This window comes from Mchenga conophoros, linkage group LG5 (genome assembly GCF_057382185.1).
Source record: "Mchenga conophoros isolate Kocher_MC1m ecotype Shallow Benthic linkage group LG5, M_conophoros_male_GT1.1, whole genome shotgun sequence".
Taxonomy (NCBI): Eukaryota; Metazoa; Chordata; class Actinopteri; order Cichliformes; family Cichlidae; genus Mchenga; species Mchenga conophoros.
The window spans coordinates 37,074,014-37,101,992 of record NC_140530.1 but is presented as its reverse complement, the minus strand read 5'-3'; the positions used below and the strand labels follow the sequence as shown (position 1 = coordinate 37,101,992).

The following is a 27,979-nucleotide window of genomic DNA, read 5'->3' as shown; positions in this document are numbered from 1 at the left end:
AAGATTCTATATATTTCTACACTTTTCCATTGATATTACATTAATCCAGACAATGTTATAACAATGCAAAATGCAAACAATGCATTAGTTGTATGACGTCCTTATACGCTCTGTTGTTTGTGCTACGTGTTACCCCAGAACTCTAAATACAAACATAATATAAATATAATAAAAACATAATACAAATTTGATTTGTCACAGTTGTTTATTTATGTGAAAAATACAAATTTTGTTTATAAACATCTAAAAGAACCAGCTCGAATAACCTGTAAAGGATGTAATCATGCTCAGTTTTACTTTAATATACCAATTTATTTATAAATCTTACAAAACTAGGGAAAAGTCTGCACTTCACACAGACAGCTGACTGAAAAGCACGTCACACTCAGTGAACAAATTTCCTTCGTGAGTGAAACACAGATGTCTGCTGTGGTGTTGTGATGTCCCATTTTCATATAGCATAAAACCAAATGTATGTTTTTTTAGATCCTGAACAAATCCATGAGAAAATCTGAAAGACCCAGGAGGCTGCTGCTACAACTTTAATTCATGTGAACTAATTTAAACCGAACTCCTGCTGGAAGGAACAAAATATGAAGAACAAAATAACTGAAAATGAAACCTGACACTGTACAAACACAGATCAGTTTAATGTGCTGTGCCTAAAGCTCATCGATAAAAACATTCTCATGAACATCTCCAGCATGTTTCTAGCTCATATCCATGCTCTCTGTGGCTCCTATACCCCCACCCTCCCCTCCCTTGATGCTCTGGTAGATAGACGCCATGTCAGTGCTGGTTTTGATTTGATTGGCAAATTCGGCCATGCTGGGGCTTCTTTCCACCTCAGGTACAGCCAGCAGGGCGGCGACAGCACGCATGGCCGAGCGCCGCAGCTCCTCCTGCTTTTCAAACTCCTGCTTCACAGAACCGGCCTTCACCTGCAGGTGGAGGAAGGAGACGGAGACTTCATTTCAAGGCAGAGGGAAACTCAAGGTTACAACTCCAGGTTTGTAAAGATCTCTGTGTATTTTACCTTTAAACTATAAAAAAAGGTTCATAGAGAGTAAGGATGCGGTTTTTATAAATAATTTCTGGTAAGTTGTGTTTAAGAGACCATCAACTCCAATCCATGCAGTTTTTTTTAATTTTCTGAATCATAATGTTTTAATGAAGTGTTGATTTCTAAGACTGTGTGTCTGTTTGAGTACTTTGGTGGTGACGGTCGCTTTAAGTGGTTCCACCAGCCTGTCCAGTCTCTGGAGAACAGCAGCAGGACACAGAGAGACCAGTCTGGCCAGCATCAGGAAGGTCAACATCTGCACAGTGATATTAAAAACAAGGAGAAAATGATCAAAAATAAATCATTATTTTCTGATTGCTGGTGCTACTGAACACCCCAGAAATCATTCCACAGGACAGAAGGTAAAGAGGTGGATCATTTTTACTTTAACTATTTTTCCACCCACTCTGATATCATAGTGGTCTTTGAGTCCTTCCTCTACATGATCCAGGAACTGCAGGATGTCCAGCCCCTCCAGGCAGCTGTCCAGAAGACTGTACATACACTCAAATGCAGCTTTACGCACATCCAACCCATCATCAACAGTGTGCTTGAACGGACCCATCTCCACCTGCAGCACACAAACAGTAAAACGTCTGCACAGAGCATGAACAGAAACGCCTGCTGCTTCTAAATCAGCTAACTCACTTCTCTGATGAGGTCCTTCCTGATCTGGGTCTCCTTGTAGAGGTGAGGCAGCACTCTTCCCAGGAGACCGCGGATCAGAGACGGTTTGTTATGAGCTGCTGAGTTAAACATTACCAAGGCGATACGTCGCACATTGATGTCCTCATCCTGCAGGGTCTTCAGGAAGTCACCTGTCACACAGAGATGACATCACAGCTTTTTATTTTTCAGAGCCTCATCTGGGTTTTTATATTTGAGTCAGCATTAGACTTCAGTTTATATTTAAGATTAAATGAACATTTGTTTTGGTTTTTAAGTGGGATCATATGAGGAACTTATCTGTAGTCAGTGTATCACTTATCTGTCAACACATCCAAGCATCAATCTGTGGGGCTGAAAAATGCTACCAACAAAGAAGGGGGAAAACTGCAGTTCCTATAATGGCCACACAGGTTTGAGACAAATGAGAAGACTCCACTCAGGCAAGTCTGCTGGACCAGACAGGGTGAGTCCTCGTGTTCTCAAGGCCTGTGTATAAACTGTTCCTGATGAGTTTGAGTTTGCAGACAGTCCTGGTGCTGTGGAAGACATCTGTCCCAGTGGCCCCCAGGACTACAGACCCTTGGAAAGTCTCATCCTTGACCTGCTATGAGCTACAGTCAGGCCACATCAGGATCCCCTTCATTTCGCTTACCAGCCCTGCGTCGGAGCAGAGGACCCTATTCATCTACCTGCTCAATTGTGCAGAATCCTCTGCAGCTCAACGTGACAAAAACCAAAGAATTGATTGTGGACTTTATGGGGATCAGGAAACCTGTTTCAATCCAGGAGGACAAAGTGGAGGACTATAAATACCTCAGAATAAACGTTGATAATAAGCTGGACTGGGTTAAAAACACCACTACACTCTACCAGAGTGGCCAGCGCCATCCTCTATGCCGTTGCATGCTGGGACAGCAGGCTGAGGAACAACTTATTCTATGCTGTTCTTATTGTCTTGGGGACACTGTAACCACATAATTTCCTCAGGGATTAATAAAGTATTCTGATTCTGCTTGAAAGGCGAGTCAATCTGATTATGAGACATGTTATACTATGTGTAATGATACTACCGGTACAAGCCTGTATTTCAATGCAGTGTGATTCTTCAGGAATTGAAAGGGAGAGCATACATCTACAATGAGTGATGTTACATCTGACAGCATTGACAAAATGAGGCTTGTTTCTCTGACATGAGATCACTGCTTCGTGATGTGCCTCGAGCTGTTGAAAAGATGCAGGAATTTTAATTTTCTGTGTGAACTGGATCTGGCGTGACTCTGAGGATCATCACAAGCTTGCAAGGAGATTATAAGAACATTATGGAGCCAACAAGGTGAAAAATATCCGCAGTTAGGGAGCATTTAGACATGATATCTCCTAATAATGACACACATCTTCTCAAATCAATCTCAGAGAGGATGGTTGGTTAGAGGTGTCTGTGTGTATAGCAAAAATAAAATACAGAACCTGATATCCGCTGGTATGCACCCCACATGTATTATCACAGCTGGGCTGCTGTACATCGAATGAACAGTAGATGTCATTACTTCAAAATGAGCAATTGTTCGGAAAGATTCGACACATTCATGGAGCTTCATCGCACCATCACCATCTACAAGTGTTCCAGTCTACCCGTTGGACCAGGTCAGCAATTAAAGTTTTAGGTTTAGAACTTGCTTTCACACAGCCTTTTCCAAAGGGAAACACCAGAATTGCTCGGCTACCTCTGCAAATCTGCATATGTGAGCCATTAACGTTTCACCATGAAACTGAATCTTAGAAAAATGTTCCCACTTTACTGTAAAAAGATGAAGAGTAATGAAGTAACATGGGATGCAAACATTTACCTATGCAGTCTTTCAGCAGTGAATCTATAGGTGCCGGGTGGTCAACAATAGTGAACTTGATGGCTGTTACCACGGTGCTGCGAGCTAAAGGAGAACCTGTGGAGACAATGTAACAAAAATAAAGATTTTTGTATATATTTTTTTCTCATTCATATTGAAGCCATATTAATACAAAATGTCAAGACCATGTACAGAAACAGAGATTGACCATGAAGATGTTAATTCTGCATTATTTGTTGCATCTGACATAAAAAACAAAAATATAAAACAGTTCTTAAATATCATCCTACCAGTTTTAAGTTGTTGTTTAAGTCGAGGCAGAAGTGCTGCCGGATTGACTAAAGTGAGTTTTCCCAAACATTCAGCCACCAGGTTCCTGGTGCCCTCCTCCTGACACTCGCAGTTCTGAAACAGCAAGGCCCACACAGACTCTACATGGGGCGAGAGACTGGAGGCTGGACAGACACTGAACAAAGAGAGAGGGGAGGAAGGAAACTTTAAGAAAACTTTAAACTTATTTTATTCAACATATGTCATGCAAATTTTGTTGCAAAGCTTTGCAAAGTTTTTTGGCAAAATCTATCATTTTTATCAGCTTAAATATTAAACTGTTACTGCAAAATTCACACTTAAACTGCAGTGAACTCATAAATGATGCTTTTCAATGATCACCTGCTTCAGAGAACAACAACAGATTATGGTGAATTAAATGCACACACACACATTTAGCCAAACATTCAACAGAACACACACCTGATGACTTCTTTGAGGGAGTGAAGGAGCAGGTACTGTCTCCGTGGCTGGGCTGAGATCTCCTTCAGGAGGAAGGGCAGGTAATCGCTCAGGCAGCCGACGGCCATGCTGCCTAAAGCGCAGGAGGCTGCCGTCTTCACCTGAAATCACAAACAAGATGTCCACACAGTCGGCTGTCTGAGCTTATTTAACCTTTGCCGCATTAATTCATCGACTGAACTAACCCACTCTACTCTCCACACAGTTTGCTCCACAGAGCTAAAGCAACATCTCATTCTGAAGGATCTTTTTTACTGATTGTCAGATCTCTAAATCTTCTTTAAGCTCTGTTTTCACACCTCCTGTTTCTGGCCGTTGTGAAACAACTATCAGACACTGAAGAAGCACTTACCTAATAAGTAGTAAAACAAACAACTGGCACTGATATCAAAGCAGTAAAAGGGTAAAAAACAAAACGGACTTTTTGACTAATTAGGTTTCAATATCAAGGAAATGTAACTGTGATGTGGGGGAAACAATCAGTTTTCCTTTGTGGAAAATAAACAATCGGATTTGGAGAAGCTCTTCTTTTAACTAAAAGATAAATTTATTCATTGTGAATGAAAAATTTAAATATTCAGATGTGGATAGTGTGTCCTACCTCTTCACTGGTGGAAGAGAAAGCCTCCAAGATGACTCCCTGCACCTCCTTACTTCCTCCCAGACTGCCCTTCCTCCCCACCTCCCCCAGACACAACAGGGCGAGGACACGAGCAGCCTCTGGAGAGCCGGGATTCTTCACCTGAGGAGAGGAGAGGGCAGAATTTCAATGAGGTAAGTGTTAAAGTAATAACAGCAAAGAAAACAAAGGTGGCTTCTAAGAGGACAGTTTCAGATCAAATTTTATAAAACAAACAAACACGAAATTTGTCTAACAAATTTATATCTCATGTCTGTTTGTGTCACATTCTTAGAGGAAACCTCCATTGAAGCTAAAGCAGAGTACAAATGCCAGACTCTCACACCTGCTGTATGAAGCCGGCCACAGTGCCAGGAGTCTCTTTGGGAGAAGCAGAGGACAGAGCAGCCACACAGTGAGCGACTGAGTGGTAGGACTGCCTATGGACGATGCTGCCATCTGCAGAAGACTGAGATCTGTGAAACGGCTCCATGAGAGACTTCAGCAACTGACTGAGAGGAGAGGAGAGGAGAGGAGAGGAGAGGAGAGGAGAGGAGAGGAGAGGAGAGGAGAGGAGAGGAGAGGAGAGGATTATAATCCCGGGTGTAGTATTTGTGTTGATATGTTGCTAACACTAAATGGACTGATCTGATTAAATCTTCCAGTTATAGTTTAACAAAGGTGCTGGGAAAAATGTTCTGATTCATATCAAACAATATAATTAAAGATCTTTAAGAAAAATTACAGATAGAAATAAAAAATCTTGAGCAAACAGGAAGAGTGCAGACGGAAAACGTAGACCTGTCAGAGTAGAATCCAACCAAGCATTTGCGCTGACCATTATTATATTATTCTGTAAAAAATATATCATACACGAAAATAAGTGTACTGCAGTGATTGAGGCATTTCACCCCAACTGAATGTTCGTCTGGTCTGGATCCAAGATCAAGCTTTGCCTGAACAAAAAGCATTTTCAGGTATATGGACAGTATGTACACAAATGATAGAATATAATTAATCTGATGAAGGTCACATGGACTGAAATATACACACAGTCGGAGGAAGACACACTATACATCTTGCTCATATGTTAATCGGCAGTACAGGAACATCAACATGACTTGCTGATGCAATGTTGGGTTAGTTGAGGCTAACCAGGTCACTTGTGGTCATGATTAACATGTTTTAAACAAGACTTTAGCAGCTTGTGAGTGCAGAGTCTGACTCTTATCTGACAAACCTTCAGGGGAAAGACTTGCTTTACTGCCACTTTAAATAGAAGATGTTATCAGGTTGTGTCATTCTCCTGGTTTGGTTTAATTATCTCAAAGTCAACACAGAACAAACTGACTCATGCTTATTTTCTCAGACCAGACAAACTTCTCCAAAGCCAGAGAAGACATTACACAACAGACTGAGTATTCCTCCCTCCGAATACTGAACTGATATTTATCTGTAAAAACTTTGGAGTTCCCCTGCAGATGGTAATTACATGAATATTCATTTCTTGGAGATAACACTCACACTGACGTCTACACCCAGGGGATGTGATTTAATGTGGACTCCTGGGAATCTGATGGTGTTTCAATGCGCTGTTTCATATTCTTGCTGTCTAATAATATAAAATAATGACTTCTAATCACTTAAACACATTTGAACTGTGGCTTTTGGAAGGTTTTCATGGCATTTGATGAGATAACTACTGTTTACATGCCTGAGGGAAACACTGGAATGATGCACTGCTGCTCTTTTAAAAATGTGGGCTAAATTAGAGGCTTTCCAACAACTATTTAAAAACATTTGATTCATATCAGTGATTAAAATTCATTATAGTTTAACGAAAACATTATAAATAAGCCATTAGCAATAATCCTCAGCACTAAACAGCTTTCCCACTCCAAAACTGTTGATCTGTCCAGTGTTATTAGGATAAATGACCCAAAGAGATTCACAACCACATCCTATCTCACCTGTAGCTCAGATTACTGGTTTTGGACAGCACCAGTGCTCGCAAGTACTCGAGTATTGCTTCCAGAGTGCTACCCTGCAGGAGCGGTGAATGGATGAGTCTGAAGACTCCCGGCAGAACAGACGAGCTGATCTTAGCCAGAGTCGAGGGGTAGGCTTTGGCCATACCGGTGAGCAAGGTGATGGACACCTAAACAAAGGCAAACTACAGGTAGATTCAACCACAACATGTTTCATGTGTCCAACAATGTCTGCAGGCAACATCCTGTTTTAAGGAAAGCTGACTCAGCGGCCTGTGAACTTTTGAGTCATGCAGCTACGCTAACAGAGAACAAGGAGAAAAAATCTAAATAAAAATCAAAATGAGCAGAATAAGATCCCCGCTTTCCACCAACACATGTAATCTGAGCCCTAAACTTTATGTTTGATATTCCTTAACCCACTTCCTAAATGTATATGTTTTTCTTGGTGTGAACTATATGATGGAACAAAAAGAACCACCTCCAAAAATCTGCAATTACACATTTTTTACCATAATACGACATAAAATAGGCACATTACTGCTTTCTAAAAGGCAATCTCAAAAAGTAAAACTTCCTGTCACTGTCTGTCTAAGTTCAAATGTCATGCACATGCATGTTGATTCATTTATGAAAAAAATTTTTATTCTATAGATTTAATTCTTGACCTGATTCATGTGCATGTTCGGTTCAGTGCCTGTACCTGTGAAACATGCATGTCACTCTCATCCACCAGAGTAGGAAGTTCGCTCAGCACGGGCTCCAGGGCTGCAGGTTTAATGCTGGCAGCGTGATGAGTGACCAGCGCCGTCAGACACGCCAGCGTCCCGAGCTTCAACGCCCGCTGATTCTTCCTCAAGAAAGATCCCAGCACAGAGAGCGCTTCTGGCAGGATGGGTGACATGTCGATCTGTAGAAAAGGACAGGAAGTTACTAAAATCTTTCAAATTAAATAATGTGTTCATTAAATTAAAAAAACAAAACGAAAGTCATAATAAACCTTTAACGGAGAGGCAGCGATGAGGGTGATGGTCCTAACTGCTGTTAGTCTTGTGATCTCATTCTTTAATCTCTCCAGAAAGATCGCCAAGACTGCCTGAACTTCTGCCCTCAGGTGGTCACCAAGGTGACAAACAATGTGACCCATACAGGAAATCGCTCGTTCTTTTACTTCCTGGTCGATGTCTGTTGCTTTGAGCCGCTTCATCGTTACAGAAAACACCTTTGGGAAAAATAAATAAATTAAAATTATAAAGAAAAGGTAGAACCTGTTCCACACATCAGGAAAGCCTTGTGAAGGCACCAGCACAGCAGCACAAAATTCCTGGTGCCAAAGTATGAACCAGCGATGTCAGAGACCATGAAGAGGGAGCAGTCACAGAACCTTTTGATCACAGTTTGTTTCAGATGTTTTTAAAATCTATAATTCTGTAGAAATACTTTGATTCAGGCAAGCAGGAAAGCACCGGCAAAGTCATGTTTGTCCATTTTCCTTAGACAAATCACAGTATTTAACCTGCCATTCACAGTCGTTTTTCATTAATTCTTTGCTCCCACAACACATGAAAAATGATAAATAGACAGGATGCTATGGAGCACAATTAAATTAAACCGCCTCAGACCAGAAAGCAAAACAGTCCTGAGCTATTTCACCTCTTTAACGAACGGTTTAGGGTCAAATCCTCCTGCTTGTCCCTGCGGTCTCATCACTTTGACCAGGTGCTGGATGACCAGCAGAGCCTCTGAGGTGATTTTATAGAACGTGTCCTCAATGCATGCAATCACTGGGGGCAGCAGCACCTGCAGGGGTCACAGCACAAGTTAGTCTTTACATTCTCATTATTGTTGAAAAATTTAGTGATTCAACTTTTTAAAGCTGCAGATCCCCCGAGTCATTATGAGAGACAGTGTACAGGTTTCAAGACAAAGCCTTAAAAGAAGTTTTTGAAACCTGCATGTGTGGCTGAAAGGCCTGAGGAGGGTGGGAGAGGAGCAGGACGTTGAAGAAGGAGAGCGCATCGATCCTCATGGTGGACAGGGTGGATTTGTCTGTCAGGGAGAAGACGATGCCTGCAGGAAGGAGGGGACAGGAACAGAAAGAAAAAAAGAAAGAAAGAGTGGGAGTAAGGAGCCAAAATACAGCAGCTGAAGTGAAAGAGAAAAGCTACTGGGAGACTTAGGAACAGCCGGTTGTAGGAAATGTGTGAGTTTTAGATCTTAAAGATCTTAAAGATCTCCCTTAAAGTCTATGTGACTTTGCTGAAAAGAGAGTGAAAGTTTCTGACCAGTTTGACGGTTAAGAATTAATTTGTAATGCATGTGTGTGTGTGTGTTCCTGTCTAGCTATCTTTGTGAGGACCGAAATCTGGATTCTACTATACTTGTGAGAACCAACAGTCATTTGTGAGGACACGCAACCCGGTCCTCACAAATTTGAAGGCATTTAAAGGCATTTTTGGGGCTCAAAATGTGGTTTTAGTGTCTGGGTTACAATTAGGTTATGATTAGGTTTAGGGTAAGGGTTAGGCAATCATTTTTAATGGTTAGGGTAAGGGGCTAGGGAAAGCATTATGTCACTGAAGGACCTCACTAAGATAGTTGAATGGGGTTGTGTGTGTGTGTAGGTGTGTGCCTACCAGGTATCAGGGCAGGTATATGCTCTTCCAGGGCTCCCGGTACAGTGTGAGCCAGCTCAGTGAGGAGACAGAAGCAACCCTGTCGGGATTTGATGCTCTTCTCCTTCAGCTGTCTGTGGAGGGCCTTTACAGTCGCCGGCACCTGGACACACAAATCGCCGCACAATTTATTTCTGCAATTCATATTTACGAGACGCTCAGCAGAACTGGAAGACTGCAACATCTTAGATATGGACACGTTTGTTTAAAGGCGAAGAAGCTCAAGCAGGTTTTTTCAGACAGAAAGTGAAGGGTCTGTTTAGGCTCATATATGGGATAAGCATGCAGGCATTTGGAATTGTAAATCATAAAGAGCTACTCTGATGGAGTCCAAGAATAAAAAGATGATGCTAGAAATGAGCAAAGATCAGCTGATTTGCCTGGACTGTTAGGTAGTCTCGACTCTGTAGCCTGCCTTTTAAATTTAAATACCAAACATCTTTGAATTTTAGGTAAGTCAATGACACCTTTAAAAATGTAATTTAAATTTATCTACTTTTCAGCTCTACTTGTGAAACTCAATTAAACTCCATCCAAAAACTTCTCAGCACCTGTTTTTTCAGCAAGGCGACTGCCGGCTCCTCCTCTCTTCTCACCCCGGGATCTGAACCAGACACGATGAGGCTGTGGCGACTCGATGCCACCCGTGTTTGTCTCAGCAACGTTGAAAAAGCAGTGAAGACGTCGGCCCTGACGTTCTCCTCGCGCTCCTTGAATCGTGCCAGCAGAGCGGGGCAGATGGAGGAGTAGAAGGAGAGCAGGAGGTCCAGACGCGTGCTGATCAACGCCTCCAGACACTTGATGGAAGAGCGCCGCACCTTCCAGCTCATGTCATCGTCATCACTGTACTCGTCGTCTGACTCTGAGTGAAGTCGTGAAACGAGAATAAACTCGATTTGCTTCATACAGGTGACGGATGGAAGACAGCAAAACTCAAAAGATCTCACATTTTGTTGTGTGAAGTTTGTAATAGTTTTAAGAATCGACAGACTCAATCTGAACAAAAACAGCCGCTTTTGTTGAAAAGTTCTTTCTAAATCAGATAAACTCACTTAAAGAATACAGGTACAAAAATCATCCATATGCAGCCTAAATGTCTTTAACTTCAGTGTTTTTAATGTAGTCTGTGTTCATACGAACATTTCATGCTTCAATGTCAGTTATAAAGACCTGCTTTAAAGACTGATATTTATGTTTTAAAATACATATGAAAATGTAAACACCAACAACATAGAGGCCTATTTGGGAACCAAGAAAACAGCATTAAAGAATAAAGGTTGTCCTGCTGTGGTGTCAGCTGCAGGTAAGGACTGTTGTTCTCTCTGAGCTCTCATTTGTTCACATTTTCACGCCACTGAAAACGGACAAATGATCAGTTATCATTTGGCCATTTGGAATGTAACCATGGATGTACAGATCGTAATCGCTGGATTAATTCAAAACTAGACACCTAAAACATGATGATTGATTACCATCATGTTCTGTATGTTCCTGTTATTTGCTTCCTGTTAATAGTTTTTCTGCTAAATTTCTATTCACAGACACACAGATCTCACACACCTTCCTCAAGCTCATCATCTATGTCCATTCTATCTTCATCCTCCTCCTCGTTGTCATCATAGTTGTAGTTGGGGTCAAAGGTCATATACTTAAGACAAAGTTGAGTCACTGTGGCAATGTGAGGCGACATCTCCTTTGGACACCTGCCAATCAGGAAGTAACAGAAAGAGCCACAGTAAGGACACGGAGTGTGGGTATGTACGCCTGTGGGTCATGCTGAGGGGACAATGACCTGTTTACAACATGGACTGAACAGAGGTCCCAATAGTGCAGACCTTACCAAAGTGTGGGGCCCGCCCCCCTATGGGGGGGGGGGGGGGGGGGGGTGCAGAGCCATTACAGGGGGGGGCGTATGAAAAGGGGGGGAAAAAAACAAAACGCTTGGACACTGCTAGCACGGGGCGCCTCCACAAACGCAAAGCAGGAGATGAAGCATCGCTGAATATGTTTCCAAACCAACTTCATTCTAAGCCAAAGACTTGAAAATATGGTGAAGCATGTCTGCTCTTTGGCTTCACCTGCACAAGTGCTGAGGTAGGTCTCCCTGCAGGGTTGGTTTTCCCTGCGTCGGGAGCAGCGCTGGGCTGTTCAAATCACGGACTAACAGTATCCCACAGCTGTTTATGCTTTTAAATCCATTTTGCACAGAGAGGCATTTTTTGAAAAATGTATTGATAGCAATGTTGAATATTATTACACATGAAAAAAAACCCAACTACACGTAAAATAATCACACGGTGACGCCTCTGCCTTTCTAAATAGAGAGACAGTAACTGCGTGTGTGTGTGTATGTAAGTGTGTAAAAACTGCAGACAGTCAGATTAACAGTATTGTCTCTATCTGCCATTCTGCAATTCATCTCATGTAAACAATAACGTGGCGCACAGCGTGACGTGAAAAAAGGCTCATACCTTTGACATTGCGTGACGAAGTCTGTATTCCTCGTCCACACGTAAACGCAAAAAAGGAGTTTTAAAAAATCTCCGTTTTAGGTGATTCCAAACGCCGTTTACGTGTGGACGAAACAGCTGCGTGTTCAAAAATACCCGTGTAGGTGTGGATGTAGTGTAAAAGAGTTAGTAGCTTATTTTATTACTACCTGTAATTTATTGCAGTTTACTTGTATTTCCTTAATTGTTTACTAAATGTTTGAGGTGTGAAAGGGAGCAAAATATGGGTGTGTGTGGTTGGAGGATGTGTTTGTGCGTGTGCATGAGAAGGGGGGGGGCATTTTTCTTGTAAAGCAAAGGGGGGCTTAGCAAAAAAAGTTTGGGAAACACTGCTATAGTGAATGTATATAAAGACTTGCTTCAAGGTAACAATTAGAACAGGGTTAGGTCTGTAGAGCTTCTGGTTATAGTCAGTGTAACTCTGTGGGAAATCAGCGTGAAAATATTGTCCCCTAAAGTGATGGAAACATGACTTTGTTTGTACCTGCGTATAAAAGCTTCAAAGGCCTGGAAACAATACTCTCTCAGCTCATCATCTTCTACTCCGGTGAACTTTACCACCATTGGGATCAACTTCTCTAAATGTTCACCTACAAACCACAAAGAATGGGAAAAGAATCTACACTTTAGATGTTTTTCTTCACTAAATGACACAAAAAATGCATGAAGAACCAAAGTTTAAAAAGATCCACGAGTCTGCAGCCATGTGGGGGCTTCATACAGTGCAAGGGCACCAGATGAAGGGCCAAGAGCCGACTTCCCCCTACAGGGAAAGTTGGAGGAAAGTCATCATCTTAGCTATCAGTGCTAAATTGAATTCTAGATCATCTGAAAGGCATTTACATGTCTGAGTGTGGAACATTTGCTACATTAGTGAAACTAAGAAGATGTATTCTATAAAAAACAGTCAGAATACAGGAGCGCTGGACTATCAACATCTGAAACCTTTCAGAAGACCGGTCACTGTCCTACTAGTTTGTTTCCCCATTCAGCACTGAAGGCGGCATAAACACAGCATCAGCTCACCGACTCGATGGCCGCCCTGACGACTAATGGTTGCCAGGCACTGGATGTATGTTCTTGTCATTGATGTGGGCGGACCCTTGGCCAGCTCTTTCATCAGGTGTTCTGTCAGCTGGGAGAAGAGGGCAGGGCTGCAGCAGGGCACCAGGTGACCGAGAGCTAAGATGGAGCGTTTCCTGACCGCCATTCTGGGGCTGGTTAACTGCAGCATCCAAATGACGAATGAATGAAGAAACATTAACGAGCAGATAAAGGGACAAATGAGTAAAAATACAATCAAATAAACTGTACAACAAAATGAATGAAAGTCATCATAAAGCTGTTAAAGCATACAGTAAATATACTGAAAGCAACGTGAAATGAGAGAAAGTGATGTGCACGATTCTTATAAAAACGGGTTTCTTATAATAATATGAAAAATATCCTGCTATCTTAAGTATAGTAATAATTATGTCTAAAAACAGATGACAGTGATTTTTTGGGTTGTCATGGTAGCACTACACTGTAAAACCACAGTTAACATTTGAGCGGCTGAGTGTTTCTCACCTGAGGCAGCAGGCTGGAGAGCAGAGAGCTGTGGAAACTGACCAGTGCACCACTCAGCCTGTGGAAAAAAAGCAAACAGTGAAAAGCTTAAAAGTTCAGCAACGTGTACCGTGTGTGTGTGTGTGTGTGTGTGTGTGTGTGTGTGTGTGTGTGTGTGTGTGTGTTTGAGCTGGTACTTTTCTAATGTGGGACAGTCATCACGTTTGGACCGAGATCTTGTTTTTACCTTCCCAACATGTCCGACAGGATGTCCAGGGCCTCTAACTGCACAGACACATCATCGTGTTTCCCCATGGCACCAATCAGCTGGGAGGTAATCTTCTTACACACGCTGCCTGTCAGAGTCAAACCTGTGGATCCAACCCAAAACAAGGATGTTTAAAGAACTTTGAGCTTTCACTGCCTTCAAATGATCAGACATCCTGATTTCAGCTCACATTAAGGACTGTAGTTGCTGAATAATTGTGACAATTAAGCCCAGATGGCAGCGAAAGTGTGCAAAAATTAATGGTGAAAAAGTGACAATTTACAATTATTGGTTATTATTTAGTGAAAACACAAATATGGCATGTTGTAGCTGTGTAGGTAATTTCAGACACTTTTACATGCAGTCCCAGGAAAATTACAAATTTATTAAAGTAAAATATGAATGACTGTCTACAATGTAAGCTTTGCTTCTATGCCATGTATTATTGATGCTCTTCATACTCTCGAAGTTGCCCCTTTAACATGAGATGGAAATCCACCATTAAAAGCTGATCATCACGACGAGGAGACAGGTGGGAGGACAGTGAGCGCTCACCTGAGGATGTGAGTGGCAGCTCTGCGATCACGGTCTTCAGTCCCATGCTGGAAATGTCCCTCAGCTGCTCTTTGTCCGACGTCATGTTTGAACACAGCACGTCCACCATCGTCTCCACCTGGGGCTCCTTCACTTTGCTCACCAGAGGCGCCAGGCTTAAAAACAAACACACCAAGTTAAAAAATGTCATAATTTTGTTTCAAACCACTATTTGTTTAAATAATTATGTGATAGAAATATGACCTGTAGTATCTAACCAAGCACTTTGCAAAAACAAAAAGGTGGCTATCTAACACGCAGCCTGCTACACAGACACCATCAATACTTTAAGTCCAGCAGAAATGAAGGTACCACTCTCATTTTAGTGCATTAACACTCTTATAGCTTGCCTTCAAGACCTTGAAAGGGACAAAATCATTGACCGCCTTACATATCACCGCCTTTACCCAGGGGATGCCATACCCTGCATTTACGGACTTCCTAAGATCCAAAAGGAAGCTGTCCCACTCAGACCCATTGTCAGTAGCATAAACTCAGCCACTTACAACATCTCGAAACACCTTGCTACTGTCCTAGCACCTCTTGTGGGGAACACCCCACATCACATCAAGAACTCCACCGACTTCACCGACAAGGTCCAGAAACTTACCCTGGACCCAGATGAAACCATGGTGTCCTTTGATGTAGTCTCCCTCTTCACTTGCATACCCACCACGGAGGCAGCGGAGACTGTCAGAAAACGACTACAAGAAGACAGCTCCTTGGAGGACAGGACCAACTTCACACCCGATCAGATTTGCACACTGTTAGACCTCTGCCTCACCACTACATATTTCAAATATAACGAGGGTTTCTACAGACAAAAACATGGCTGCGCCATGGGCTCCCCCGTGTCACCTTTTGTAGCCAACCTTTACATGGAGGAAGTGGGCCATCTGACCTCAGGAAATCACATGATAGGGTGGGGCCAGGTTTCAGAATGAGCTCACCCGAAACCCTGGCTGATTGGGACCTACACCCGCTTTCACACCTTGGCTCATGTGATTAGGTAGAGGCTCGTCAGGGGGTCCTTTGTCCCTCTTTGGGGGGAAACTCCCACTGGGTTTAAATCTGGGACTCTCCACCATTTGACCTTAGAACTGAAGAAGCTTCTCGGATGAGAGGTGAAACGTCTTCAAGCAACTTAAACAAGTCCAGACGCTTTTCTTTGCAAGCTCCTTAGCCTACGATGACCTGGATGACTGAGAACCTTCACAGACATATTAACACTCTTATCCTTATTTAATTCAATTCAGGTCAATTCTGTTTTATTTATACAGCGCCAAATCACAACAACAGTCACCTCAAGGTGCTTTATAGTGTAAGGTAGACCCTACAATAATACTTACAGAGAAAAACCCAACAATCATATGACCCCCTATGAGCAAGCACTTTGGTAACAGTGGGAGGCTCCCCGCTGAACTCTGATATAATGCTGTCACTTTCCATTACCTTTATTCAAAAGACAAAAGTTTCCAGAAACAGACTTTCGAGTAAATGGGAGTAGATGATACAGTAAAACTTAAAATAGTCTATAACTCAAGGGTTGGGGATAATGCAGCCCTCTGGTGGTTAAACCTAGTTAACCCTTCCACAGAGGATAGTTACAAAGAGCACCTTTCTAGGAATCCAAAAATAAATCTGGATAAATAAAATACAGTTTACATGAACTAAAGGGCCCGTGGTTGAAGCTAACCTTTGACCCCTGACCAGACTGTGGAGTTAAGGAAAGAAAACACACCAGGACACTGACTTCTGGCACCGGTTCACACTGTGCGTACGAGTGAGATTTTTACCATTTCACAGCCAGGTTCTGCACCTCCCCATTCTTGTCTTCCAGCAGTTTGAGCAGCATGGTCACAACTCTTCTCTCGCTGTCCTCGTCCAGCTTAATGCTGTCCTTCTGCAGCTCCAGCATCAGGTCATTGGTGGCCATGAACCTGCACACACACACACACACACACACACACACACACACACACACACACACACACACATAGAGACCAAAGTCAATAAACTGATCTGTGAATCCTTTCAGTAATCCTTCTTTTCATTACTGCCTCAAAAAAGGGTCAAATAATGAATTAAGTGTCTAGATTTGTTTAGATGTCTATTTATTCTTTAATTAGATGCTTTTTCGACACTTCTGTTACAATTGTGGTCTTTCAGTAAAGATGTGCACATTACTTGTCCAATAAATATTTAGCTCATCAATTCAATGACAACAAAGAGAGAGGTAGAGGTTGGTATTATTAAGTAATTCAAATCTATACTTGTGTTGTTGTTGGCTTATAGATGTGTTTATAACACTCAAAGAGTTATCAAAACATGTAAAACAGTTGCAGAATATACTTTTCTTGGTCATACATGGCAGTAAACCCAATATGTGTTCTCCAGTGTTAAAAACATCTCCAAAGATATTTTGCAATGTATTAAAAGATTTTTAAGACAAAATAAAATAACAAAAATCTCCAACATTCTTGAACCTACTGCTATCTACCTGGACAACAACGACTCACTTTATCAAAATATAAAACTATTTAGATCATGAATTTATCATGTTAGCAAAAAATCCCTACTTCCAATTTCTGTAATTGAGTACTTTAAAAAAAAATCACAGCCGACACAGATATTTACAAACATATTTTGATAATGATTAAATTAGTCAATAATATTAATATAATATTTGGAGTTTTTTATGAAAACGTAACCTTGGTTAGGTAAAATTGTTACATCTATTTTTTGTTTTCAGGTAGAGAAAACTAATAAATGATGTGTCGATTAAATAAAAGTAATTAAGACTGTATAGAGGGCACTATTGTCTCCTCTGTGGTAAAATGGCACACACAAGTGGGGGTTTTAAAAAAGTGTCATCTCACTGTGAGAGCTGCTCACTGTTTCTTACCTGAAGTCTTTGTCAGTGGAGGTCATTTTCTCCAACAGGTTGGAGATGTGGTAGGACACACTCGACATCTTTCCACTGTTTAGGCTGTCACTCAGGCTGAGAAAAAGTTTTTTTCCAACGGTAAACTCAGAAAACTGGCCACCAGATTTAAGCCGACAACATGGCGAGGCTAGGGGGGGCAGAGAGGAGAGCTGACGGCCTGATGGAACCCGACACTCGGCGTGCCCGGCCAAAAATAGACGGCAAGGGAAAGTGGTTCAGCTTTGTGGCGCCGCCGTGTGGACACACGGAGTCCAACCGGCCATACGGAGGCGGTAATGTGCCGATAAACCGAGTTTCAAGTCTTATTTTTACGCTAATTTGCCGAAAAAAATGCCGACGGTTATCGGTTAGCATTAACCGTTTGGAGTTTTATCCCAACTTTATTGATAAACAAATTCAACAACAATTACAGTAGCCGTTTAGATTTTTTTCTCCTCAACTTTATTGATAACTCACACATGCAGCACAGTTTGGGTTAACTGTGTTCTTCATGTAACCACGTAATAATAACAATAACAACAATAATAATAATTATTATTATATAATATAATAATAATAATAATAATAATAATAATAATAATAATAATAATAATAATAATAATTAACAAATTATTATTATTATATCGAAGTTTGGGTGAGGTTTGAGTGGAAACAAAAACAGAGTCACCTGACAAAAAAAGACAAAATTATGACAAGAAACTGCCCATATTTAATGAAAGAGATATTTGTATGTTTAAAAATCAGTTCAAAAAGAGAAAATGTAGCTTTTTTAAATATTTTCACTAATATGGGAGGGATCGGATTTTAATTTATTTAGAATGTGTTCATATTTAGCTTCTAAACAAGGTTAAGGTGATCTCGTCTAAACGCTTATGCGGAACACTTGTTTACTGGTTGTTGTTTCCGCCGGTATGAAGTGCAGTTGGACTCTGTGGGAAGCGGTTATCTTACTTGTTGCCACGTCGGAGTAGTCGGTGAAGCCGGTTTCTTTTAAAAAAGGAGGATTACTCGTGTTGTTCGGGGTTTCTGTGTCAGTCACGGTCATGGTGAGTTTGATAACTTTGCATTTAGGCCACCGGTGAAGCTGTTCGCTGACATTTGTGGCATTTTCCCGGTTACCGTTAGCTGCTGACGTGCCCAAGTCCAAGTAGCTCCTTAGCAAAATGGCTAGTAGTAGCAGGAAAATCAATGAACATTTTAATTCATGTGCAGTATTTGTGATTATATAATGTTTGCTCATTTCAGGTTTCTGTTATTAATACCGTGGACACCTCTCACGAGGACATGATTGTAAGTTTTCCATTTTTTTCCCTTTTTCATTTAACCGAAACTAGCTGCTAATCACAGCTGATGTTAGCCTTCTTGTTTTAAGTACCTGTAAGTGAGCTTTTACGCGTGATAACTAGAGATAGAAACATGTGTACAATGAAACGTCAGTAAATATTATCACTGTAACGTGTTATCCATTGTCCTTGAACCCAGTTGTAACAAACTGATATTGCTGCGATCTGACACTGCTAGCTGATCATCAGAGACTGATACTGTTCTGTTAGGATCATTGTCCTAATTCATGACCCTGTTTCAGTCAAGTTTTAGCTGTCGGACTGATGACTTCACATTTGACTCCAGAATAAAAAATATCTGGGGGTTTTCTTGGATAACAAAATTAGATTTGAGAAACAAATTAATTCAGTTGTTCAGCGGTCCTTGTTTTAAATTAAGGCTCATATCCAAGGTGAGATTATTTTTATCCTTTAAAAACTTGGAACGAGCAATCCATGCGTTTGCCTTATTTCAGCTGGATTACTGTAATTCACTTTATGTTGGTGTCAGTCAGTCCAGTTTGGCAGGACACTTGTACAAAATGCTGCAGCCGTCTTTTGACTCCTGTGAAGAGACACCAACATTTTACCCTGGTGCTTGCTTCCCTTCATTGGCTTCCAGTGCAAAATTAAAATAAAATTTAAAATCTTACTTTTGACTTAATAATCGCTAAATTGTCAGGCACCAGACTATTTGTCTGACCTTTTGCAGCTTTATATGTCCTCTAGAGGCCTTTGATCAAGTGATCATTTACTCCTTACCTTACACAAGTCTAGGATGGTTCATAGAGGGAATTGGGCATTTGCGGTTGTGGCACCGAAAACGTGGAACGATCTACCTCTCCACATTACAAAAGCCCCAACTGTCAATCCTTTTAAATCCCATTTTGAAACATATATTTTCGCTTTGGCTTTTTATACTGCACAAGAGTTACCAATTCTTTTTATCCTAATTTTCTTTTAATTTTCTTACCTGTTGTTGCTGTTAATGCCACTGTTTAATTATTACGTTGTGCAGCGCTTTGGTCAACTCTCTGTTGTTATTAAATGTGCTTTATAAGTAAATAAATAATAAATAGAATACTTTGGTATACAGAGGAGTTTATGGTCGACTTGTAACTGCAGGGTTTCCATGTGCAGTGGCTGCACAGCAAGCCCAAATCAGCACCTCTTAACCATTGTGCTGACAGTTGGTCAGAGATGTTTGTGCTAGTACGCTGAGTTTGGTTTTCACTAGACTTCTACACCTGATCTTGTCTGTCCAAAGAACATTATTCCAGAAGTGCTACCATGTTCTTTAGGGAGAGACGAGGCTTTCTCCAAACAAACCAGACTTGTTCAGTTGTACTCTCTTGTGCATTTCACATACTGACCAATACATGTAGCGTTTCATAGAAACAATAGGGTGTACTAAGTTTATTTCAAAGATCTACTTAAAGTTTTTTTTAAACTGACTTTTTTCACATGTCTATATGTCACTATGTTTCATAAAGTCCAGACTACTAAACTAAATTACATATAAAAGAACATTTGAGTTGATTAAATTAACAATAAAACCAGGATTGTCAGTGGGTGACGACACACAGCAGAACATCATCAGCCCACTCTGAACCTGTTTTGTGTTAATTCACACAAACAGTGATTTTCACTGTTGATTGTGATCATTAAGTCATACATGATGAAGCACATTGAGCTGAGCTCCATCTTTGGCAAAGGCTATTAAAATAATAATTTCAGAAACAAATCATTAACAACTTGCCACTGATACCCTGTGACTGTTGCCACAGATACATTTGAACTTGACTTAGCTGTACGTTTGTTATAAACTGTAACCTGTACGTCTGCTGTAGGACTTTTGTGTTTTACACGTTTATCTGAAGTAACCCCTCAAAAACATGAAAGGGACACAATAACATTAACTAACTTAAGAGGGCAGTGGTAGACCAACATGTTCAATGAGGTAACGACAATGTTTGTGTCAAAGCCGGTTTTGAATACAGTGCATTCATAGATATGGCTTCATTTCCCTGTTGGAAAGAACAGTCTGATGGCAGCTGTGAAAATACTCTTAATGTTGCAAACTGATTTATTGTGTTTACTTTTGGCTGCTGACTACAGCCACAGAAAGCACATTATTTAGATTTAAGGCTGATTCTCCAGCAAAGGAAGATGTGCAAAAGCTCCTCAGTATCCGAACTATCCCTTTTAAGAGAATAAAGTATTTTCTTTTGACTAAATCATTGTTGCAGCATTTATCCTTTTTATTTTCAGTTAGATGATGTTTAAACTATCACAGAACAATCACCATGAGCATTTTTAAGTTCATTTTACTTTTGACTTTGACTTGTTGCTGAAAATGTATAAAATATTCTTTAAATTGAAAGGTAGAGGTGGAGGTTCTCACTCAGGTTTTTACATTTTGCTCTGTCTGTTTCAGCACGATGCCCAGATGGACTACTACGGGACTCGGCTCGCCACATGTTCTTCTGACCGCACCGTCAAGATCTTTGACGTCAGAAACGGAGGGCAGATCCTTGTGGCAGACCTCAGAGGGTAAGAAGTAGGGCTGGCCCATATCATACCATTCACGGTAATACCGGTATAATGTTGGGCAACAATAAGAAAATGAAATATTGTTATAGACTATGGATAACTGCATTTCGTTGCCCTGTACCTGTGCATGTGCAATGACAATAAAGTTGAATTCTATTCTATTCTATAAACGTGCATGCGCAGTGCCTTTGTTTTCATATTCACATGGTGGAAAAAGCATGGCGGCGGCAGAGAATGAGAAGGGCGAAAGCTGATCGTTGAATGAAACAGATGAACCAGAACTAGTTTGTAAAAATGCTGCAGCTTCACTGGTGTGTAACTGGTTTGGCTTTTGTCCCTCAGATACACAACAAAGCACTATTTTTGGCAGAGCATGCTAGCGGGTCGTCGTTATTACCGTGTTTTTTGGAAAATACGGCACACTTAAAATCAATTCTTTGATTTTTCTGACAATCAACAGTGCCCCTTATAATCCCGTGTGCCTTATGTATGAACTCTGGTTGTGTTTACTGACCTCAAAACGATTTTATGTACACGGCGCTCGAAAATCTGTTAAATGTTTTAGTACGACTTTGCTAAGCTACGAAGCCGCACCGCTTGATGGATTGTCGGAGCATTACGGCTATCGTAGGCAGGAGCCTCGCGGAGTGATACGTGCTGAGCTTCAACATAATGTTACCATACTGTGTGTGTTTAACCTCTGTTTAAGTTTTGTGGATATTATACATGGTTATGCTGAGGATATGTCAGCCAGTTTCCACTAGAAATGCCTTTTGGTTAAACTGTCAGCGAGGAATTTGCATTTGCACGGTAAAATTTTTTTATATCGCTTTAATATTTTGTCTAGTGTCAATTATATCGTCAGTTATATCGTTATCGAAATTTTCTAATGTATATCGTAATAAATATTTTTGGTCATATCGCCCTGCTCTACTATGAAGCCTCAGTTTGTTGAGCAAACCAAGAGTCTAAAGCTAAAAAATGAACTTGTATCACTTGTGGTGATGAAATATAACTTGTTGGCACTTTTGTCTGCTGTAATTTAATTGCCAGGTGACAAATCCAGGTACTCAGTGAAAAACAGAACTAATTTGCATCTCTTGTGTTTTGTAGCCACGAGGGTCCCGTGTGGCAGGTAGCGTGGGCTCATCCAATGTTCGGCAACATCCTGGCTTCCTGTTCCTACGACCGAAAAGTCATTATTTGGAAAGAAGAGAACGGATCCTGGGACAAGATGTACGAGTACACCGGACACGAGTCGTCAGGTGGGTTTGATACAAGTTTAATCTCAATTCTTGTCTTATACATGCAGGTGGCTTCACACAAGAAAAGATCAGATCCTCACAGATTATTTAATTCATGTTCTTTGTATTTACAATTACAACACTATTAGGGCTGCCACAAACGATTATTTTGATAGTCGACTAGTCACCGATTATTTATGCGATTAGTCGACTAATCAGATCATCATCCACTGGACGTAAAACTACAGCTTATTGCACCAGCAGCATCTACTCTTATATAACTATCATTAGCTTACAGCTTTAAGCTTTTAAGGTGCTAACTAAAAATAAAGACAAGATGATAGTTTATTCAATTTTAATGAAATTAGCAGATTGTCTCGGTGGAGTTTAATAAACTCCTTGCTATCTAAAATATAACAGGACACCGGAGTAAATTCTCCAGCATCTCACACTTCTGATGATCAGCTGTCTGCTTGATGTTTATTCAGCTGTGTAAAAACTATAACTTTAATCTCAGACAAACCGATTTACTCAGGAACAACTAAAATACTGAAAAAAAAAAGCCAAACAACAACATTTTTAATTTATCTAAGTGACTCATATATATTTAACCTGAGTAGCGAAAGACGGCGGTGGGTTTGAAAACAATTTGCCAGGAGTCCGGTGTTCTCACAGCGCTAGTGACCTAGCCCCCTGCTAGCTATCGAGCTAGTGGGTAACAGATGTCTCCGAAAACGTCGGAGCGCTTTTGAAAATATGTGGTGTCCTGATAAACTGAGCCGATATTTGAGGTTTACACAGCTACATTCTCGCCTGAAAATATGTTAAACGTTTATTTTGTGACCCAGAAAGAATAATAAGAGTAACATTAAAACTAACTAGCTACCGCCATTGTTGGAAACTAAGCTGGGCCGCGCTATGAATTCTGGGACAAAGCTGCTTCTTCTTCTTCTTCTTCTTCGGGGTTTAACGGCAGCTGGCATCCTTGTACATGCAGTGCTGCCATCTTCTGTTTCAGTCCGTTATTACACTCTTAAATCCTGCTACTTATTCCTGGGTCTTTTGGGATCTTACAAAGCTTCAAATGACGCGTCGACTATTAAATCAGTCGTCGACGATTTTGATAGTCGACGTAATCGTGACTAGTCGACAAATCGTGGCAGCCCTAAACACTATACATTTAATATCTTTTATTGAACACTTAGGACATTTACTGGATCTCCATGGATACAAGAATAAATCCAGGGTGCTCAGTCCAAGGCTTTTCAGAAATTAACCAAAAAGGCCTCTGATTCATTTTCCTTATTCAACCTGCCACATTTTTGTGTCGGTATAACAGGGCTGGGCCATATCATACCATTCATGGTAATACCAGTATAATGTTGGGCAACGATAAATAAAATGAAATCTATACATGGTTATGCTGAGGATATGTCGGCCAGTTTCCACTGGAAATGCCTTTTGGTTAAACTGTCAGCAAGGAATTTGCATTTGCACGGTAAAATTTTTATATAACTTTAATGCACATAAAAAAAAACAGCTGCCACCTGCCCTCAGAGGTTGATAACAGTCTTTCTAAATGGTAGAAGGAAAAAGTCTGAATCTCAAACTTTAGGTTTTTAACCAACCTCATAGCAAAATGCCACCAAAGTTGAAGTATATGTAATAATTTTACTAACTTGTCGAATATATATGAAATATATTTAAATATTTTTAACTTTTAGTGGATTTTCCTGTATTCACATTATTGTTCTCACCACAAAGAAAATCACTTTGCTTTAGGTGTAAACACAAAATCTGGGTTGGGCAATGTGTTTTCACAGAAGATCCAGCCATCACTGTCTGTGTATTGACTGACCTTTTTTGTTATTTGTGGTGTATCAGTGTTATGGTTTTTAACCATCATTTTCTAGTTCCTCATTTCTGTAGCTCCACTTTGTAATTGCCCTTCACCACAGTGTCTTTTATCAGATGCCTCACTGTGGGTTTTGGGGGGGGTGTGGCTCTACCTGTCAGCCACTTTACCTTATAGTGGCATCTTGCATGTTATGTTTCCTTTTTAATTGCTCAATTTTATTGTAGTGATTATGAGAATTTTTCTCAGTAGGTTAGTGTGTTTTGATCTGGAGTCCCTCTGGCTGTTTTTTCCCCTCCTTGTACTCTTTTATTTGTTTCTTTTTGTCCCTTCCTCAGAAATCCGGTGTTGTAGATTGTGTCCTCGGTAGAATTAGAAGTTTAACAGATCAGTTTGGTGTGTCAGCTCACAAAATAATGAAGCACAATTTATTGCATTAAGATTTGATAGACTCCTCAGGCCTCTGTCTCATTGAGCCTCCTCCTGTGTTTCCACAGTGAACTCAGTCTGCTGGGGTCCATATGAGTTTGGTCTAATCCTGGCCTGTGGCAGTTCAGACGGAGCAATTTCCCTTCTCACGTTCACTGGAGATCAGCAGTGGGATGTCAAGAAGATCAGCAATGCTCACACTGTGAGACTTACAAACTGCTCTGAATGTTTGAAATGTCACTTTAGCAGCATCCTGCATTGGATGTAACACACTGTTGTGATTCTGCTGCAGATTGGCTGCAACGCTGTAAGCTGGGCTCCCGCTATAGTTCCAGGCAGCTTGATTGATCAGCCATCGGGACAGAAGCCAAACTACGTCAAGCGCTTCGTCTCCGGAGGCTGCGACAACCTGGTCAAACTCTGGAAGTAAGTGCTCATGTTTTCTGAAAATCTCTGAAGGAAATTACAGTTCATACCATAGGTGCATCTACTAAAACTTTTGGACACGTTCTAATCTCAGTAAAAAGGTCAAAGGTCAACTTTTCTGAAACCCACAAAGGATTTTCAAATTTATACTATAGGTGCATACCAGGAGGTTGATGGGTAGCACTGGCAGTGTTCCTGCAACACACTCAAAGTTTCAGAAGCATTTAAGAAATTATTATTATTATTATAACATAGCTGTGTAAGACATGAACACTTGACCAATCAGAAGCATTGAACACTACAAAAGAAACCTGAGGAGTACAAACATATTTCAGTGGAACATAAATCAGATGTTCGCTCTTCAGAAAGTTTCGGTTCTCTGGGGAAAGTTCACTGATCTTGATATTTAATGTCACCACAGCACAAACACGGTGATCCTTGTGTGACAAGTGTGGTAGTGGTGAGTGGAACCTCGCAGCAGAAAGGCTTCTGGTTTAAAAACGTGGCTAGAGCCTTCCTGTGCCTAGTTTGCATGTTCTTTCAGTACCCTTGTGGGTACTCCTCCTTCCTCCCACATACCACAAGACACACTGGGTTAGTTGGTTATCCTAATTGGCTGAATCCAAGGAAGATACATTTCTTGCTTGAAGTATAGACAATAAAGCTCTGCATGAGTGTGTGGTTCAGGGTGGCTTGTGGTCTGAAGCATTTTCTTGTTTTGTTTTTGTTTTTTTCTTAAACCTAATTGTCACTGATTGATATTTCCTGCCTGCAGAGAGGAGGATGGGCAGTGGAAGGAGGATCAGAAGCTGGAGGCTCACAGTGATTGGGTGAGAGATGTTGGCTGGGCTCCATCTATTGGTCTTCCCACCAGCACCATTGCCAGCTGTTCTCAGGTGAGATTTGATGTGATTACACATGCAGAACATGCAATTTATTCTGCTTTCCAGCACCTAAAACATAAAGTGTTCATTCAGACATTATAAATAAAGTTTTGATAACTTAGGTACAAGTTTTTCACCACTAGATGGAGCCAGAGTGTGCCTCCGGTTCAGTCAAGTGTGAGATTAAAGATCCACCAGTTCATAAGCGGGTTACATTAATCTGTAGTGCTTCATAAAATGTGGTATCATATAAAAGCAAGTGTTATTGGCAGCTTGCAAAAAAGTATTTGAATAAAATCAAACCATTCCTGTTTTTCTTCCACTGGGGTTATGTGGGAAATTGTTTTCCATTCTTCCAGGATGGACGAGTATTTATCTGGACGTGTGACGACCCTGCAGGCAACACCTGGACGGCCAAACTGCTCCACAAGTTCAACGATGTGGTGTGGCACGTCAGCTGGTCGATCACTGGAAATATACTGGCCGTTTCAGGAGGAGACAACAAGGTAGAAAATACACATTTACACCAAATCCACATAAAATTATAGATATCATTTGATTTCCTTCTGTCTGACTTGGTTATATGCAAACTAAACATGCCACAGTCTGGAAGAATATATTTTATTGATATGGTTTTATCAACCTGCAGTGAGCTCTGCCCTTATTTTTTTTAACCTTATTGATTCAGGATATTATGGCTGTTTCTCAAAGCTAATATTTAACTCTAAAGAATAAGTTGAATTAGATTTGAGCGCTGACTCTGATTTTATTTATAGTTTATTTATTAAACTATTTATGAACTTTTCAGGTAACGCTGTGGAAGGAGTCGATGGATGGTCAGTGGGCGTGTATCAGTGATGTCAGCAAAGGCCAGGGCGCAGTCTCCACCATCACAGACACACAGCAGAATGAGCAGTGACCCTCGAATTAAAACACACACACCCATTCCGTGACCCCTGACCCTTCGATGATGACCCTCAGCCTTCAGAGATGAAAGAATAAACATGCTGGACATTTGGACTGAAAACAAGACGCCCACAGTGATGAAGCCTGGTCTATAATCTGAGTTTTAGGCTTCAGCATGAGTTGGGTGCCTGCTGAAAATCAACAAGGAGAATTTATTAGAGGGAAAGAAACCATTACAACTCAAAGAATCATCGCTCTCTGTATTTTTACTTTAACGTTTAGAAATCCGGACACAACTTTGTTTGTTTTGTCTTTAGCTTCATCAAAGTTTAGTTCTTCCTGCTCTGCTCCAGAAATATTCCACCTCCACTGCTGGAGAACAAAATTACCATCACCCTTAATGCTCCCAGCATCCTCAGGGGCAGTCGTCCTGACTTTCAACACTTTATTCTAATTACTAGTTCACTCAAATTGGCTTTGGGTGAACCAAGAAAACTATAAAAACAAAGCAGGTGAGCCCACCTTCACACCTAAAACAAACTCTCATGTTCTCATAGTGAAACAAAACATGACTTGACTGCCTGGTTTGGATTTACATTTAATGATAAGTGGATAAATGTTTTATTTGGTAAAATGTTTGCAGACTCTTTTCAGCTGTTAAATGAATAATCTGCCTTAACAACCATGAATGGAGCGATCGTTTTTCTCCAGGTGTATAATCAGAATCCATTGATTTTTTTTTTCATGTTTGATGTAATTAAATAACTGTTTAATATTAAAACAATTTTAATGTCTTTTTTTCATTTATATAATAACCATGGCTGGGCAAAAGAGTCCTTT

The 27,979-nt window shown here is 40.8% G+C and overlaps 2 protein-coding genes across 2 annotated transcripts; one reads left to right on the top strand and one right to left on the bottom strand.

Annotated features, from left to right (window-relative positions):
• Window positions 1-185: 185 nt before the first annotated feature.
• Window positions 186-17,900, bottom strand: cand2 (cullin-associated and neddylation-dissociated 2 (putative)). Its single transcript, XM_085275260.1, has 24 exons — window positions 17,479-17,900; window positions 16,370-16,513; window positions 14,535-14,689; window positions 13,959-14,082; window positions 13,733-13,790; window positions 13,190-13,388; window positions 12,648-12,753; window positions 11,214-11,356; window positions 10,205-10,515; window positions 9,615-9,756; window positions 8,930-9,048; window positions 8,632-8,778; window positions 7,979-8,200; window positions 7,682-7,888; window positions 6,961-7,148; window positions 5,337-5,502; window positions 4,973-5,113; window positions 4,333-4,472; window positions 3,870-4,045; window positions 3,580-3,675; window positions 1,712-1,881; window positions 1,470-1,634; window positions 1,212-1,319; window positions 186-941 (listed from the first exon to the last, which is right to left on the bottom strand). Exons 1-24 carry the CDS (start codon window positions 17,544-17,546, stop codon window positions 711-713), a joined length of 3,726 nt encoding a protein of 1,241 aa, XP_085131386.1. The 5' UTR covers window positions 17,547-17,900; the 3' UTR covers window positions 186-710.
• A 514-nt stretch (window positions 17,901-18,414) lies between these two features.
• sec13 (SEC13 homolog, nuclear pore and COPII coat complex component) lies at window positions 18,415-27,923 on the top strand. Its single transcript, XM_085275259.1, has 9 exons — window positions 18,415-18,566; window positions 18,766-18,810; window positions 21,280-21,395; window positions 22,509-22,660; window positions 24,992-25,125; window positions 25,216-25,349; window positions 26,125-26,245; window positions 26,593-26,739; window positions 27,042-27,923. Exons 1-9 carry the CDS (start codon window positions 18,564-18,566, stop codon window positions 27,150-27,152), a joined length of 963 nt encoding a protein of 320 aa, XP_085131385.1. The 5' UTR covers window positions 18,415-18,563; the 3' UTR covers window positions 27,153-27,923.
• Window positions 27,924-27,979: the final 56 nt, after the last annotated feature.

Bases quoted from the DNA above. Each gene is read 5' to 3' on its own strand.
- sec13 (XM_085275259.1), top strand. The intron at 22,661-24,991 runs GTGGGTTTGATA...GTGTTTCCACAG, and splicing joins CACCGGACACGAGTCGTCAG to TGAACTCAGTCTGCTGGGGT. The intron at 26,740-27,041 runs GTAGAAAATACA...TGAACTTTTCAG, and splicing joins TTTCAGGAGGAGACAACAAG to GTAACGCTGTGGAAGGAGTC.
- cand2 (XM_085275260.1), bottom strand. From the start codon at position 17,546: ATGTCGAGTGTGTCCTACCACATCTCCAACCTGTTGGAGAAAATGACC. The intron at 14,083-14,534 runs GTGAGCGCTCAC...TTGGATCCACAG, and splicing joins GCTGCCACTCACATCCTCAG to GTTTGACTCTGACAGGCAGC. The intron at 7,149-7,681 runs GTACAGGCACTG...GCCTTTGTTTAG, and splicing joins GTGACATGCATGTTTCACAG to GTGTCCATCACCTTGCTCAC.